The 14,781-nt window shown below is 38.1% G+C and overlaps 1 protein-coding gene across 1 annotated transcript; it reads left to right on the forward strand.

The window, feature by feature from the left end:
- Positions 1–6,982: 6,982 nt before the first annotated feature.
- LOC113741028 (uncharacterized) lies at positions 6,983–7,477 on the forward strand. Its single transcript, XM_027268524.1, has one exon. It carries the CDS (start codon positions 6,983–6,985, stop codon positions 7,475–7,477), a length of 495 nt encoding a protein of 164 aa, XP_027124325.1.
- Positions 7,478–14,781: the final 7,304 nt, after the last annotated feature.

The raw sequence follows: 14,781 nt of genomic DNA on the forward strand, positions 1-14,781 counted from the left end.
AAAAGCTCCGAATGGCAGGCCTTCTACTCCAAGACCCCAAAACTGTGAGTATGAAATAGTCCAACAACTAATCAATAATAGAAGATGGAACACAAATATAATCTTTAGACTTTTCAACAAATCTGATGCAGAAAGGATACTCAGTATTCCAATAAGTCTAGCAGGTAGAGCAGATTCTAATTATTGGAAATACAGTGAAGGGGGTGTGTACACAGTAAGATCAGGCTACAAGAGACTAATAGAAGATAGCTCAGGCACGAAAACAAGAATGGAGGATGCTGGAACAAGCCTTGAGGCTGGTAGTGAGCAAAGCAAACATCTTTGGAACACTTTGTGGAGGCTCAACATCAAGCATAAAGTTAAAATCTTTATCTGGAAGTGTATCAATGGTGCTCTACCAGTCAGAGAAGCTATACACAAGAGAACCGCTTTAGGGGATCCAGTGTGTAAAGGTTGTGGAGAAGAGCCTGAGACAATAGAGCACACCTTACTGCACTGTCCTCTAGCACAGAAGATTTGGAAAGTAGCTCCATTAACATGGGATGGAGCTAAAGACCAGACAGGGAACTTTCAAAGATGGTGGAGTACAATTACAGAGGCTAGGAAAAGGCAAGAAGGAAGAAGCCACATGGGACTTACGGCTAATATACTGTGGTAGATTTGGAAGGACAGAAATAAGAGGGAGTTTGAGCAACAAACCTGCAGCCAACCGTGTGGTGTTATACAAAAAGCACACAAGGAGTGGTTGGAACTAGAGGATTTGGAGTCTACGAAGAACTCTAGGAGTACTACAGAAACAGTGACACCCCTGGAAGAGGACTGTCATGCACAAGAAAGCCATGATCTCATAGTTCTGAAGATGGCAACCAGAAGCTTACAAATATCTGCAGTGCTGGGAATTGGAGTTAATATTATTAGGATGCCAAATGAGGCAAAGGAGTTGTGGGCCTTAAAAGACAGAAGTTCGGGAGACAAAAATATTGATGATGCCACAGCTGTTTTACTGATCCTTTGCAAAGCATTGGAAAGACAATGGAGCAACATCAGTATACAAATTCACAACAAAGACCTTCTGAAGCATCTTAAGTTTGGTAAATCCTCAGATTGCATATTGTCAACAGTCCTTGAAGATATATTATGTCTAAAGTCTTTGTTTCGAATGTGTTCTTTTTGCTTAGTTAGTTATGATGATAAGGATATTTGTGCTAATGTTAGCTCATATGCTTTAGGCATTTTGTTGGATGAGGAACTCTTTGTTCCTCCGTGTCATTGAACACGTGTTGTACGTATGATCGGGCCTTTGCTCGAATTGTAAATTCTCTCTTTCAAAGATCAATGCAAGTAAACTAACGTTTCGAAAAAAAAAAATGTAAGTAAGTAGTACTCCTTGTTTTAAATTAGACACCTCCATGTAAGGGAGTAGTATTCCTTGTTTTAAGTTTTTCGTAAGTATCAGACGCTTTTCTTTTAATGGTTATTAATAAAAGGTAGGGGTGGCATCCCTCCCTCACATACGGGGTTTGTCAAAAACAAAGTCATCAAATTTGACCTCATGCTGCCGTATCAATTTTAATAATAATGTAGCAAATCTAGTTTAAGCAACCACCGTAATTGAAAAAACTATTGTTGTTTTCCTTTTCTACATTATATATCTTATTAGGCCTAAGAATTAGAGATTTTTTTTTCAAACCTTACTAAATGTGATTCTACTGAAAATCTATATTCTTGATGAGTATATACTAATTCCAACATTGTGAACAAATTGTAGATTTACTTTTATGAAAAAAAAAATTGTACTTGTAAAAACCAATTGCAAGTATAACCTCAACAATAACGTTATTTTGTTTTGGCACTTGATCCATGGCAGATGTAATAGTGTACTAATACTACATTAAATGAATTTCATGGGCATTTGATTGTCTTCCTGCCTAAGCCTTAAAGAAAATAGAGAACTTTAGTTGGCTTTTCCTTTGTTTCTAGGAATAACTATCTGCCAGAAAATTTTAGGGTCAACAGTGGTCTATGACTAAGTTTTTTCTTTTTAGAATTTTAGTAGTCCCCCCAAACATTTTTTTCAATTCAATTTGCCATGTGATTTTTTTCTTTGGGTACTGTGACAACTTCTAACTTTAGTTTCATTAAAGGGGTTTAGAAAAACCAAGTGAAGTTACACATATTGCAAATTATCTTTTGGAGGTCTATTGTTTTTATAATTTCTTCAAGTTTTTAAGCATTACAAGTAATTGTGGAGAAATATATATTATATCAAATAAGCTTACCAAAAAAATAGTATCTTAAATAAAACTAGAGAACATATTGGAAAATCTTTAGATCTGAAAAGATTTGACTTTCCTTTCAAGAAATTTGTTTTATACATTGTAAAATATCACAAAGGAGATAAAAGGAAGCACATATGACATGTCAATATTCTCTCAAGGACTACAACTATTTGTGCCTTTTTCATCTCAAGAATGTCTATAATAACTATGTATATTGGTTTGAAAAGGGAATTTAAGAAATCTACTTGGGAAGAATATATTAGCAACTTCCGCATTATTTTAAGCACAATAATCTTTTTTTTTTTGATAAAAAGCACAAAAGCCAAATAAACAAAATGTTCAGTATAAGCTACTGTTCTCAGTAAGGTGGCAAAAGTTTCATTATAGTGATCCAATCTTGCAGCATTTGCCACTTATCAATGTGCATGCGAGTTAAATTAAATTAGTGGAAGTCTTCCAGCCCTTGATTTGTATTTGGTACTACTATAAGTTTGTATGGAGCATTCTGTAGGCTTTTTGAATTAATATAACCAGTGAAATATATTGGTAACCAGTGAATTAATATAACCAGTGAAATATATTGGTACGATATTTGCCTAAGACAATTATTTGATATAATATTAATTCATTTTTTATTTTTATAAAATAGTGGAATAGTTCTATAATAATTACAAAATTGCAACTTTAGTCCCTAAATCAGATACAGGCTAAAATGGGACTGATATGGTTAAGTTATTAAGCCTCTATATTTGGAAATGAACCAATTAGTGGAAGTCTTGTAGCCCTTGATTTGTATTTGGTACTACTATAAGTTTGTACGGAGCATTCTGTAGGCTTTTTGAATTAATATAACCATTGAAATATATTCGTACGATATTTGCCTATTTGATATAATATTAATTCCTTTTTTATTTTTATAAAATAGTAGAACAGTTCTATAATAATTACAAAATTGCAACTTTAGTCCCTAAATCAGGTATAGGCTAAAATGGGACTGATATGGTTGTGTTATTAAGCCTCCTACATTTGGAAATGAACCAATTTGGTCCTCTATGATTTGTACAAAACTAATGTATCAACAATTGCAGATGACACACAGATAAGAATACACTAATACTCAACTTCAAGGTCCCTAAAATTGCAGCCACCTTCAAGATGTATAGTAAAAAATCCATTCTCATGATTGTAGGTGAATTTCTCCTCTTTCATGTTCATCTTGCAACAACTTGGTTTCATTCTTGAGTAAGGTCCAAATCTTCTACAGCCTTGAACCCTGATCTTCAATATGCCTGAAAGATCTTTGGAGATCCAAATTATGTCTTCAACGGCTCCACTAGAATTACACATGTCAACTAAGCTAAGTGGTGAAGATTTAAGCTATTCAGTAAATACCTGTTTCATGCAATAATCAAGTCATTTATGTGGCGCTCATGTTTGTAGAAAATGCGAGGAAACAATGGTCTTGAGAAGTATACTAACCTTGATTGGAGAGATTGTAAATATTGCACATTTTAGCACATCTTTTCAATATACCATTTAAACCTTTTCTTCTTTGGCACCATGGAAAAGATTCATGCAAAATTTAGCTAGCTCAAGTATTAGACATAATTTGCTTACCAGGTTACCAGGTTTCGAGTCTTGCCTGGGGCTACCGTGTCCGAGAGGGTCGGCCTGACTAATCGCCCTGCGGCCAAAAAAAAAAAGTATTAGACATAATTTGCTCGGAAGTTGGTAATTGATCATGGATGATGGCAACCTAGGTGACCTGAATTAAATGCATAAAATGTAGAGTCTCTATTAAGGCACATAAAAGAAGTACTGAAATAAAATTAGGTAACTAAATCCATGGAAAGGATTTCGATTTCATGTTATTGCATTTAAATTCTAAACTAGTACACACCAAAATGAAAAATCCATTCCTCAACTGATAACCAAATTACCAAATTTGATTTCAATTAGTATTGCACTAGCGCACTTGCTCAATCCTAAAATTGCCTATCCACTAGCATCATAAAATATTATCTGAGGTGTTACAAGTTGAATTCTGTCCATTTCGAACTAATTGATTTAATTCTTACATTTTTCAGTATAAACTCATACCAACTTGCACATAAACTTAGTTCATATAACTAAATTAATAATTAATTGTTACTTCAATTCCATGAATTTACATTAAAAGTTGTAAGAATTACATGCACTAATTTGAACCGGATAGAACTCAATTTGTAAGGCCTCATTTCCATACAAAACTATTCATATTATTAGTTGAAACTTTGATATTTGAACGCTTAGGACACTTGACTTCCCGTTATATATATTTGAACTAGCTAGAATAACATGATTTGTTATCAGGTTGAAGTGCTCTATTTAAAAAATAATAATAATTAAAAAAGAAAGGAAAACTTTCCTTCTTGGAACGTCCGCTGCGCTGGATGCCATAAATAACAAATCGCCATAGTAAAGTATACTACTATCAAAATAAGAAATGAAAGCGCAACACAATAGTTGTAATAGATAGATCTTATGATAGATGATCTATCTAATAGAAATCTACCTACATTCATCTTTTACTTTCATGAGTTGTAATAGATAGATCTTATGATAGATGATCTATCTAATAGAAATCTACCTACATTCATCTTTTACTTTCATGAACATGATGTTTATGGTTCATGAATCTTGGTCTACACTTGCATGGCAACATTTAATGCATAACAAATGATTGGATGATTTATAGCTGGTGACCAAGCAACTACAATTATGATATGCAAATACATGTATTAACAAGTTCACAAGATAGCTAGGGAAAAAATAGCTGCCGTCTAGGGTTCTGACTGGGGTTAAGGACATGGCTGCTTCGATGCCGTCAGAGTCATTCTCAGGCAGTCTCACTCGTCCTCCAGGGAAAACCTTCGCAGATGTGGTGAATGGTAGAACTACAACCGCTTCCTCAGACCTTGGCTTGTTAGGAAAGCATAGAAGGGAACCAGCCCTGGTCTTATCTAAGCAGGACATGGCTATGATAGCCGAACCTTATAAGAACGTGATGATAGGGAGATTCGCCTTTGGGAGACCCTCTATGGAGATTATTCGAAAGTTTTTTTATTTCATTGGGTCTAAAGGGTGCGTATACTGTGGGTTTGATTGATCTCAAACATGTGCTCATTCGTCCAACGTTAGAGGAGGACTACACAGAATTTTTGTTAGGCGCACATGATTTGTGCAGAACTTACCTATGACAATCACAAAGTGGACGATGGATTTAGGGTGAACCAGGAGTCTTTGATTGCACCAGTATGGGTGTCTTTACTGGGATTTCCATTGCCTTTCTTCGAGAAGAAATTGTTATTCAAGATAGGCTCCTTGATTGGTAGGCCTTTACGGATGGATTCTACGACCATATCACTCAAACGACCTTAGGTAACACGCCTTTTGATTGAAATAGACGTGGCCAAGGTACCAGTTAAGAGACTATGGCTTGGGGATGATGAGTTTGGGCAGTGGCAGAGGGTCGAGTATGAGGATTGGCCAAATTTCTATGGATTCTGTGAACGAATACGTCATCTTGAGGAACATTGTTTTAAGAAAAATCCTTCACTTCAGCAGAGTCGGCAGCATGGGAAAAGGGAAAAGAACGCTCAGGTTTATGTGCTGAAGTCAAGGGTTGATAAAGGGAAGGATATCATGGATTCTGAGAAGGATAATTTGCAAGCAAAATGTTTGAAGAGTGATGCATCGTTGGGGCAAAATAACTTGAAGGAGTTGGGGGCAGGACCAAGCCATGCTTAGGTGAGCTCAGGGCAGGTGGACAAAATTCCAAGTGTTTTCCATCAGGAAGTACCTACGGTGGTTGGGTCTGTTGGAAAGGACTTCATGATAGTTCAGCATTCACTCAAACAACATTCGGTATCACCAGCTAGCAAGAAACTTGCATCTGAATTGGTCCTTGAACCAGATTGGGTTTCCAACTTTTTCACAGTCTTGGGAGAGTTAAATGATAGATTGGAGAGCGAGGCTACTAAAGCAATTGAGGGTGTGCGCTCCGCTGGTAGTTCACTCACTTCTTCTCCTAGACGAGCTAAGCCTGTACACAGAAGCAAATCGTTGGACTAGGTGCAGGTAGAGGGGGATTGGTGCAAGGAGCCGAGGCAACTCCAGCATCTTTGTGTTTGTCAGCTGAGCAACGTGATATGACATGGTGCGATTTAGAGCTACAGCGTGGTGTAGTGATTGACTCGAAAGATGTGGAGCTACTCAACAGTCTGTCCAAGAAATCAGGTTGACCAATCAATTATAATAAGAAGCTAAAGCAGTTTCTTTCTCAAATTAAAGCGTCTATCGTTTCTCATGATTAGTCCAATAAAATTTATGGTATGAAATATTCGGGGCGTTTTCCGGGCTGATTCGCAAAGATATCTTCATAAATTATGTTCTTCAAATCGCATTCGTCTACTGGTGTTGTTGGAACCCATGACGACTGTAGACTCCTTACCTTTAATTTGTCGCTGGTTACAATTTTCTAAAGGTCAATCTTTTCTAGGCCATAAAGTTTGGGTTCTTTGGAAGGACGAATTGTCTTTGCAGTTTCATGAAGTTGGTACTCAATTGGTGCACATGGTGGTTTCATGGGTGGGGTTTTTTTCAATTTTTCGGCCGTCTATGCCAGATGTACAAGAGTGGGAAGATGGGACCTTTGGAAGGCAATGGAGGACATTCATGAATGGTTCCCAAGGCCATGGTTGGTGGCGGGAGATTTCAATGTGATCTCTACTGTAGTTGAGCACTCTGGGGGTGCTACCCCCAATAACCGTAATATGGACGAATTTAATGAGGCTGTTTTCAAATGTAATCTACCGGATATTGGTTTTGATGGTCTGCTATTTACTTGGACTAATGGCAGTCTGTGGCAACGGCTGGATAGAGCACTAGTAAATGAAGCTTGGACAAATCTTTTTGAGGTGGCAAAGGTGTCTCATATGTTGCGTGGCAGATCTGACCATGCCCCACTGTTAATCAAGTGTGGTTCGCATAGGCAACACAGGTCTTCTTTTCGGTTCATCAATGCTTGGGCTAAACATTCGAGCTTCATGGAGGTGATTCGGGAAGCTTGGTCTATGCCTGTTCATAGGGTTGGTACGACTGCATTTTTTAGGAAATTGTTACATGTTAAAGCCAAACTTCGACTTTGGAACAAATAGTTTTTTTGGGATATATATGTTGAGCGATGAGAGACACGGAAGTTAATTTGTAGTTTTGTCAGTTGGAGTTTGATTTGGTTCGTGACGAGGTTTCCAAGTCGAAGCTGGGGGAAGCGCGGAAAAAATATGCTCGTGCACTAGCTACGGAGTGTGAGTACTAGAAACAAAAGTGAGCAATTAAATGGATCCAATAGGGGGATGCCAATACCAAGTTCTTCCACTCGGTTGTTAAGCAGCGGCGAAAGTTTAATTTTATAGCGAGAATCCAGAGTGATACGGGCCAATGGATTGAAAATGAGGAGGAGATTAAAACTTCAGCTGAATTTTTTTCGTCATTGTTCACATCGGAATGGAAGGCCATGTTAATCCGACCCTGAATTTTACACTTCCATCACTGAGCCATGAGGATAATGAACTGTTAAAAAAACTACCAACTATGGAGGAATTGAAAGAAGCGGTTTTCTTGATGTTGCAAGATAGTGCCCCAGGCCCAGATGGTTTTGGGGCAGATTTTTACCAAAAATGCTGGGTAATCATACAAAAGGATTTATTAGAAGCGGTTCAGAAGTTTTTTGAGGGCGCTCAACTTCCTTGGGGTTTTTCTAGTGCTCTGATAGTCTTAATTCCAAAGGTTCTAGGGGCAACGAAATGGCGAGAATTCATGCCTATTAGCTTGTGCAATCTTAGCTCCAAGATTATCTCAAAAATTTTGGTGAATCGACTTAATTTGTTGCTCTCGAAGTTGGTTCTGCCTTGGCAATTAGGATTTGTGCCTAGCAGGAGCATAACTGATAATATTTTACTTGCACAGGAGTTGGCACTAGATTTAGATTGTCGATTGTGTTGCCCAAATTTAATGTTGAAACTAGACATGGAAAAGGCATATGACAGGATGGAATGGAGTTTCCTGATATTTATGCTTCGATAATTTGGCTACCATGACTAGGTGGTAGATCTAATTTTCTGAATTTTGTCGAATAATTGGTTTTTGGTACTGATCAACGGGTTGCCAGCGGGTTTCTTTAAAGCAACAAGGGGAGTTAGGCAAGGGGATCCTTTTTCCCCGACTCTATTTTTGCTAGTGGCTGAGTTTTTAGGGTGAGGTTTGAATAAATTGTTTTGGTAGGATGAAAGTAGGTTGTTTGTTTCGGCGGAGTTGCAGTCATTTCTCATTGCTTATCAGTCTTACTCTGGTCAGAAAATTAATACAAGTAAAAGTATGTATGTGCTATCTACTCGAGCTTCTGATGAGCATCACCCAATGGTGGTTTCAAGGCTGCAATTTCGGCAACAACTTCTTTCTTTTACATATTTGGAGGCACCAATATGTAGGGGAAGAGTCACATGGGCCTTATTTGTTCCTCTAGTAGCTAAGATGAGAGAACAATTATGCCATTGGAGCTCACAAATGTTATCAGCTGGGTGTAAATTGGTGCTGATACGTCATGTTCTTGCCACAGTGCTGGAACCACTTAAGGCAGTACTAGTCAAGTTGGGGAGAATATGCAATGCCTTCTTGTGGGACAAGGCTGGGGGGTCGAAGGCTATCCACTGGACATCTTGGGAGTGCCTTTGCAATCCTGTGGAATAGGGTGGGTTGGGTTTTCGACATTTTGCTGACATGAGCTTAGCTTTCGCTTGTAAGCTTTGGTGGTGTTTGAGGAAAAAGGACTGGATTTGGGCAGACTTTATGCATGTCAAACACATTAAAGGATGTCATCCTCTACAGGTCAGAGTAGAAAAACCCCTTTTATCTTGGAGATGGTTGGAGAATATTCGAACTACTGCAGAAAGCAACATTAGATTGTGCATGGGTAAAGGCTTTGTGGATTTTTGGTACGACCGTTGGCTTGTTGATTTACCCCTGGTGGATTTGATCTCCATTCAAGACCCATCCCATATGCTGTTGGCAGAGTTCTATGGTGCCACGGGTTGGAATGTTGAGAAATTAACGGTTTGCTTGCCGTCCCAGCTGGTTCGGCATATAAAGAATATTCATTTATTCCCGAAACAAGATGATTGTATGGTTTGGATAAGTTCACCCTCTGGCGAATTCTTGATCAAGTCCGCTTGGGAGGTTGTCTGTCAAAGACAGAGTTATTCTTTGGTGGATAAGTTTCTTTGGAATAACATAATGCCGTCAAAGATGTCATTTTTTGCATGGAGAGTAGTGCGAAACTTGGTTCCGCTCGATGCAAATTTGAAGAATCATGGGATTCCAATGGCGTCTAGATGCTCTTGTTGTTCTTCGCAGGAAGAGTCTATAATGCATTTGTTTGTCACAGGGCCAATAGCTACGGAGATTTGGCTATATTTCAGAAGAAGATTTGGGATACTAGATACCACACCTCTTTGGTCTCGGCGATGTTGTTATCTTGGTTCTGTTCGACCTCCTTAGTAACGCGGGAGCATATAAGGATTGTTATACCTCTGTCAGTGTTGTGGTGTCCATGGAAGACTAGGAATAGGGCACACTTTTATGGGGAGGGGTATGAGGTCCAGGGGATTATTTCTCTCGTTGATGGATTTGTGGAACAGTTGGGGCAGGCAAAAAGGCTCGCGGTGAGTCATTTTAGGGGTGATCTTGAGGATCCATGAGCATGGTTTGCTATCCGACTGGTGAGGGTGAAGAGGAGTATGGCTATATCATGGAAGCGCCCGCCATATCCCTACGTAAAACTAAACACTGATGCGAGTGTTTATCAATGTGACGACCCCACCTCTGCTTAGGGCGTACCCAAGGGTTTGGCGGATCGTCTGTCCAACTCTCGGTAGAACTCACTCTGCACCACAAAATCTACAAAACAATAACCTCAACAGTAAGAGCAATAGCAATGCCCACCTTAGATGTATATGATCAGGGACATCAACTGTCCAAACAATTTCTTAAATATGGCCAGGGATTCAAGTTTACAAAATAAAATCAAACAGGACCGATATAGAGTTAAGAAGTACCAACACGAGCAATTAACAAAACTTAGACAAAGGCCTTGCCTTCTTCAACTCCCACTCTCATGTTCTCGCCCTCTGTAAGGAAAACAAACTAAAGGAATGAGTTTTCGCCCAGTGAGGTTCAAAGAAAACATGCAAGGAACCTAGCAGGTATGATATAGTCAGTTTTCAGGAGCAGGTTCCACAGCAGCATGTCAGGGTCCATTCACACTCCGTTAACTATGGAATTATAATGTCCATAGATCACCATTTAATCGCCAATCTCCATCCACCGATCATCCCCATACAGACCCTAAATTCAAACAAGTACCCACGGTTCGTCAATCTCCTAGACCAAGTCTTTTGCCTGCTCGATTCAACCAACTAGCCATGGGGTTGGGTTTAGAGCCCCAAGTGTTCAAATAGTCATGATCTGGGTCTAGAGCCCTAAGTATTCAAGTATTCATAATCTAGGATTAGAGCCCCAAATATTCAAATATTTACAAGTGGAGTCATTGGTTGTCACCCAACGCTCACACATGTAATGATTAGAGACGTTAGCTGCCACTTAATGCTCCAGTATTCAAGTATGTCACAAGTTCAAGTCATGAGTAAATAGGTTAGAAAATTCTTCCTTTACCTAAGGCTATACAGCTTACCCGACCGCTCTAAATCTAGTTTCAAGTAAGAGTTCCAACGAAGGGTCCAGTTCAACCGTTACCGGCTTTCATTTATGCATACACATGAGTAACTCAAGACGGTCTAGCTTACCCGATGTCTCGAATAAGGGTGCCAGTGAAGAGCACAGTTTAGCCGCTACAAGAAGATATACAACCGGCCTACATTCATGTACATGTACATGCAAGTCCGCATGCAGGATCATGTAATTCAACTTTACAAAGGTCGAGTGCAAATAAGTACATATTCACCTAGTTAAGATCAAGTCAAGCCTCAAGTCATATGTATATCAAGTTACTTGTACATGTATATCCGTTCACTTATAAACAAGAGAGCCGGAGTCCAGTCAAATTAAGTCGAATGCGATAAAGTACACACTCGCCTATAAAATAACAATTTAGAATCCCTAGTAATTTCTAACAACAAGTCACGTTTGATCAAATAATATGGAACATGCAGTTGGAACACTCACCCTGATTCTCAATCTTTCCACTTCAAACCCTGGTTCCTCCTCTCAAGTCCGGTGGTCTTATAAACTATCAAGAGTCTATCAACTTAAAGTCAAGATAAATGAAAAAAATATGAGTTTCAAAGCTTCATTTAACAAACACAGTAATTCCAGGTTCAACCCTAATATAGCTTCCAAATGTGCCACGGTTTCTTGTTCAAATCAAGGACAAATCAAGGCAAAAACCACATGTATGGTAGCTTAATGATTCAAGTATAATATGGGACAAAAATATGTCACTTATAGTCAAGAATTTTGAGGAAAAACTAGTCAAGACTTGTAATGTTCAAAGCTGGAAATTTCCAACTCTAAAACAGTTTAGGAAAAACTCATTTCCATTCACTTAAACCTCTTTCTTTGGCTCAAAATCCATATACAAGTAAAGAATAAGATTGTAACAAGTGTCTCGAGTAAAATCATATGCACAAGGAAAGCAAAAAGACCCTAAATTTGCACCTCATCTCTCACTTGACCAATAAGGAGAAAAATCCAGCAATATGTCCTCCAATTCTTCAAGTTAACCATTCAATATTCAACCCTAGATTCATGGCAATTTGCACTACGAAACTTAACATGCACCAAATTAAATATGCACCAAGTTAAATAATACAATAAGAGAAAAATCATGATTCAACCATTAAAACAACCAAGAATTTAAGGCAAATAAGTTCAAATAAGAGCTTCAAAGATAAGTAAAATTTTGGAGCCTCACACTTTCTCCCCCTTAAAAGAATTTCATCCTCAAAATTCTAATCTTAACTTGCAAAAACTCGATTCTATAGGGTTTTCCTCCAACTTCCAAGTGGCTTCATCTTACTCGTGGTACTACCTCAAACTTGCTTAGAGGGAAAATCTTATTGACGTAATAGCTAAACTAACATACTAAGGAAGGTCAATAAATGTGTCAAAAGGTGCAAAATGCCATAAGTTTAGAACTCGATGCTGTAAATATGAAACTTAACAACTTTGCTAGATTTTGAAATCATACTCTATGCATTGACAAAGAATCCACAATATACATCTCCACTCATGTCTACTATTAAATTACTAGCCAAGTATCACCCTCTCTAATCAAAATTCCTTCCTTACTAATCACAAATGAAGAATCCTCGCTTAAATCTGAGACTAAATTGCAGCAATTAACTCATGGATAGGGATTTACCGCCAACCAAACACAAACATTTAATATTACTAATGCAAATATCAGGCTTCAAGTTCAAGGTTTATAATTGGAATCCAACTTATTACGTAAAACTTTTGCCACACATAGTCCAACAGATATAACTCTTCTAGATAAAACATCATGAAGGGCTAAATTCGACTAGTGCAGCAAATTTCCCCATAGCTTAAGTCATTTATTTTCGAGCAATTTCTCACTTGATGTCCAAAGTTGTTGAATCTACAAAGCACCAATTTTCAACTCACACATTCCAATATGAAGTTTGTTACAACGTTCACTCTTTGCGGCTGCAAATTTCTTCTTGTTCTTTCTTTCTTTTCTTTCTCCATCCTTCATAGCAAGTTCATCTTCACTATGCTTTTTGCATTTCCTTTCAGTATTACTCTTGGTTCTTGACGTGCGCGGAGTATACATATACAATTAAGCTCATCCTAATCAAGTTTTACATTTATAAACTCCTAAATACCCCACACGCGATTTATCGCAAGTATACGAATCGTGAGCGAGTATAGGGTATTAAGGGTCGATCCCACAAGGAAGATTGCAATTACCGGTACTACTAAAGCTTCTCTATTATTTAGACTATCAATGAATTATAACAAATTAAAGCCTACTGAAATTATACAAGAAAATAACAAATGAAAGCTCCTTAGGTTGTGGTATCCCTAACTACTCATGCAAGTGTTATATTTGGATCATTGAATACTACATCTAGGCTAATTATGGTGTAATTTCCTTATGCATTTGAATCCTACTTTCGTAGTGAATCAATTATACTCATAACTAATCCATACCTATTTTCATGGTTATGAAATTAGCTACAAGTTCATTTCTTCAATGAAATTACATGAAATGAATCACTAAAAACCACATAAGTGCACCTCTACTTTCGTGAGTGTACTCCCTATGTTTAGCACTTCTTGAACTAGTGTTAAATCTCAATTTTCATTGCAGAAACAACACCTTAGATAATCACAATTAATGGTACCAGATTAATCATGATTTCAAGAGCTAAAGTGCTAAATAACTTGCTCAAATCATGGCAGTCAAATAACCAAATAATAAACACTAACAATTATAGAAAGTTCAACCAAACCCAAGGTATAAACTTTAGAAACACATAATGAACACAAAATCCAGAACTTGTATATTAACTAAACTTGGAATCAAATACAAAAGATAAAGAGTTTGGAAGGAATACAACCCTTGTCACATGAGCTTTCTTCCTTGCCTTCTTCATCCTCCATCTTCATCCTAATCTAGATAATAAACAAGAATGGAAAAGCTACACTACTCTATACTAAGCTAAACTAACACTAGAGAGATGAAAGAGCTACATTTCTGCAACTTCAAGCTTCTCCCGTATGTCTCTCTATTTTTCTGCTATGAACTCCCCATCTCCTTTTTTGCAATGAATTTGGCTATTTAATGATGAAAGGTGGTCAAGAAATGAGGATTACATCTCCCTTTTACAGCTGGGAATGTTTCTCACATGTCTAGCATCCAATGTGAGTTGGTGGAGGTGAAATTGAGTTTTACGCGTACAGAGCAGCCTTTTCTGACCAGTGATCCGAGCTGCTACAGTACCTCGGATCCGTATGGATCCGAGCTCGGATCCACTAACCCAGAAACAACCGAGGGTTCGGATGAATAGTGGATCCGAGTGTGGATCACTTGCTCTGTTTTTGGCCCAACTTCAACCAATCTTTTCTTGATGTTAGAGGCTGAACCAGCTCATGTCTAAAACACGAAAGTTGTAGCCTTTTGAGTTATCTTTCTAATGCATCAAGAATCACCTCATTTGGATCTGTGTAGGCTGAGATATGACTGGAATACCCTTGCCTGCTCATTGCCCTGTTCCAGCTTCGACCAGTAGAAATTTGCTATTGTAATTCGGCATTTTGACCTGGAAAACCTTCAAACTGGATTTAGATGTCTTCACCAAAGTTGTAGATCTATCTCTTATCTTCAAATGGGTTCAAGAATCATCCCAATCCGATCATTGTA

Source organism: Coffea arabica, chromosome 4e (genome assembly GCF_036785885.1).
Source record: "Coffea arabica cultivar ET-39 chromosome 4e, Coffea Arabica ET-39 HiFi, whole genome shotgun sequence".
In the NCBI taxonomy this organism is placed as follows: domain Eukaryota; kingdom Viridiplantae; phylum Streptophyta; class Magnoliopsida; order Gentianales; family Rubiaceae; genus Coffea; species Coffea arabica.

Excerpts from the sequence above, each read along its gene's own strand:
- LOC113741028 (XM_027268524.1), top strand. The coding sequence starts at position 6,983 with ATGGAGGACATTCATGAATGGTTCCCAAGGCCATGGTTGGTGGCGGGA.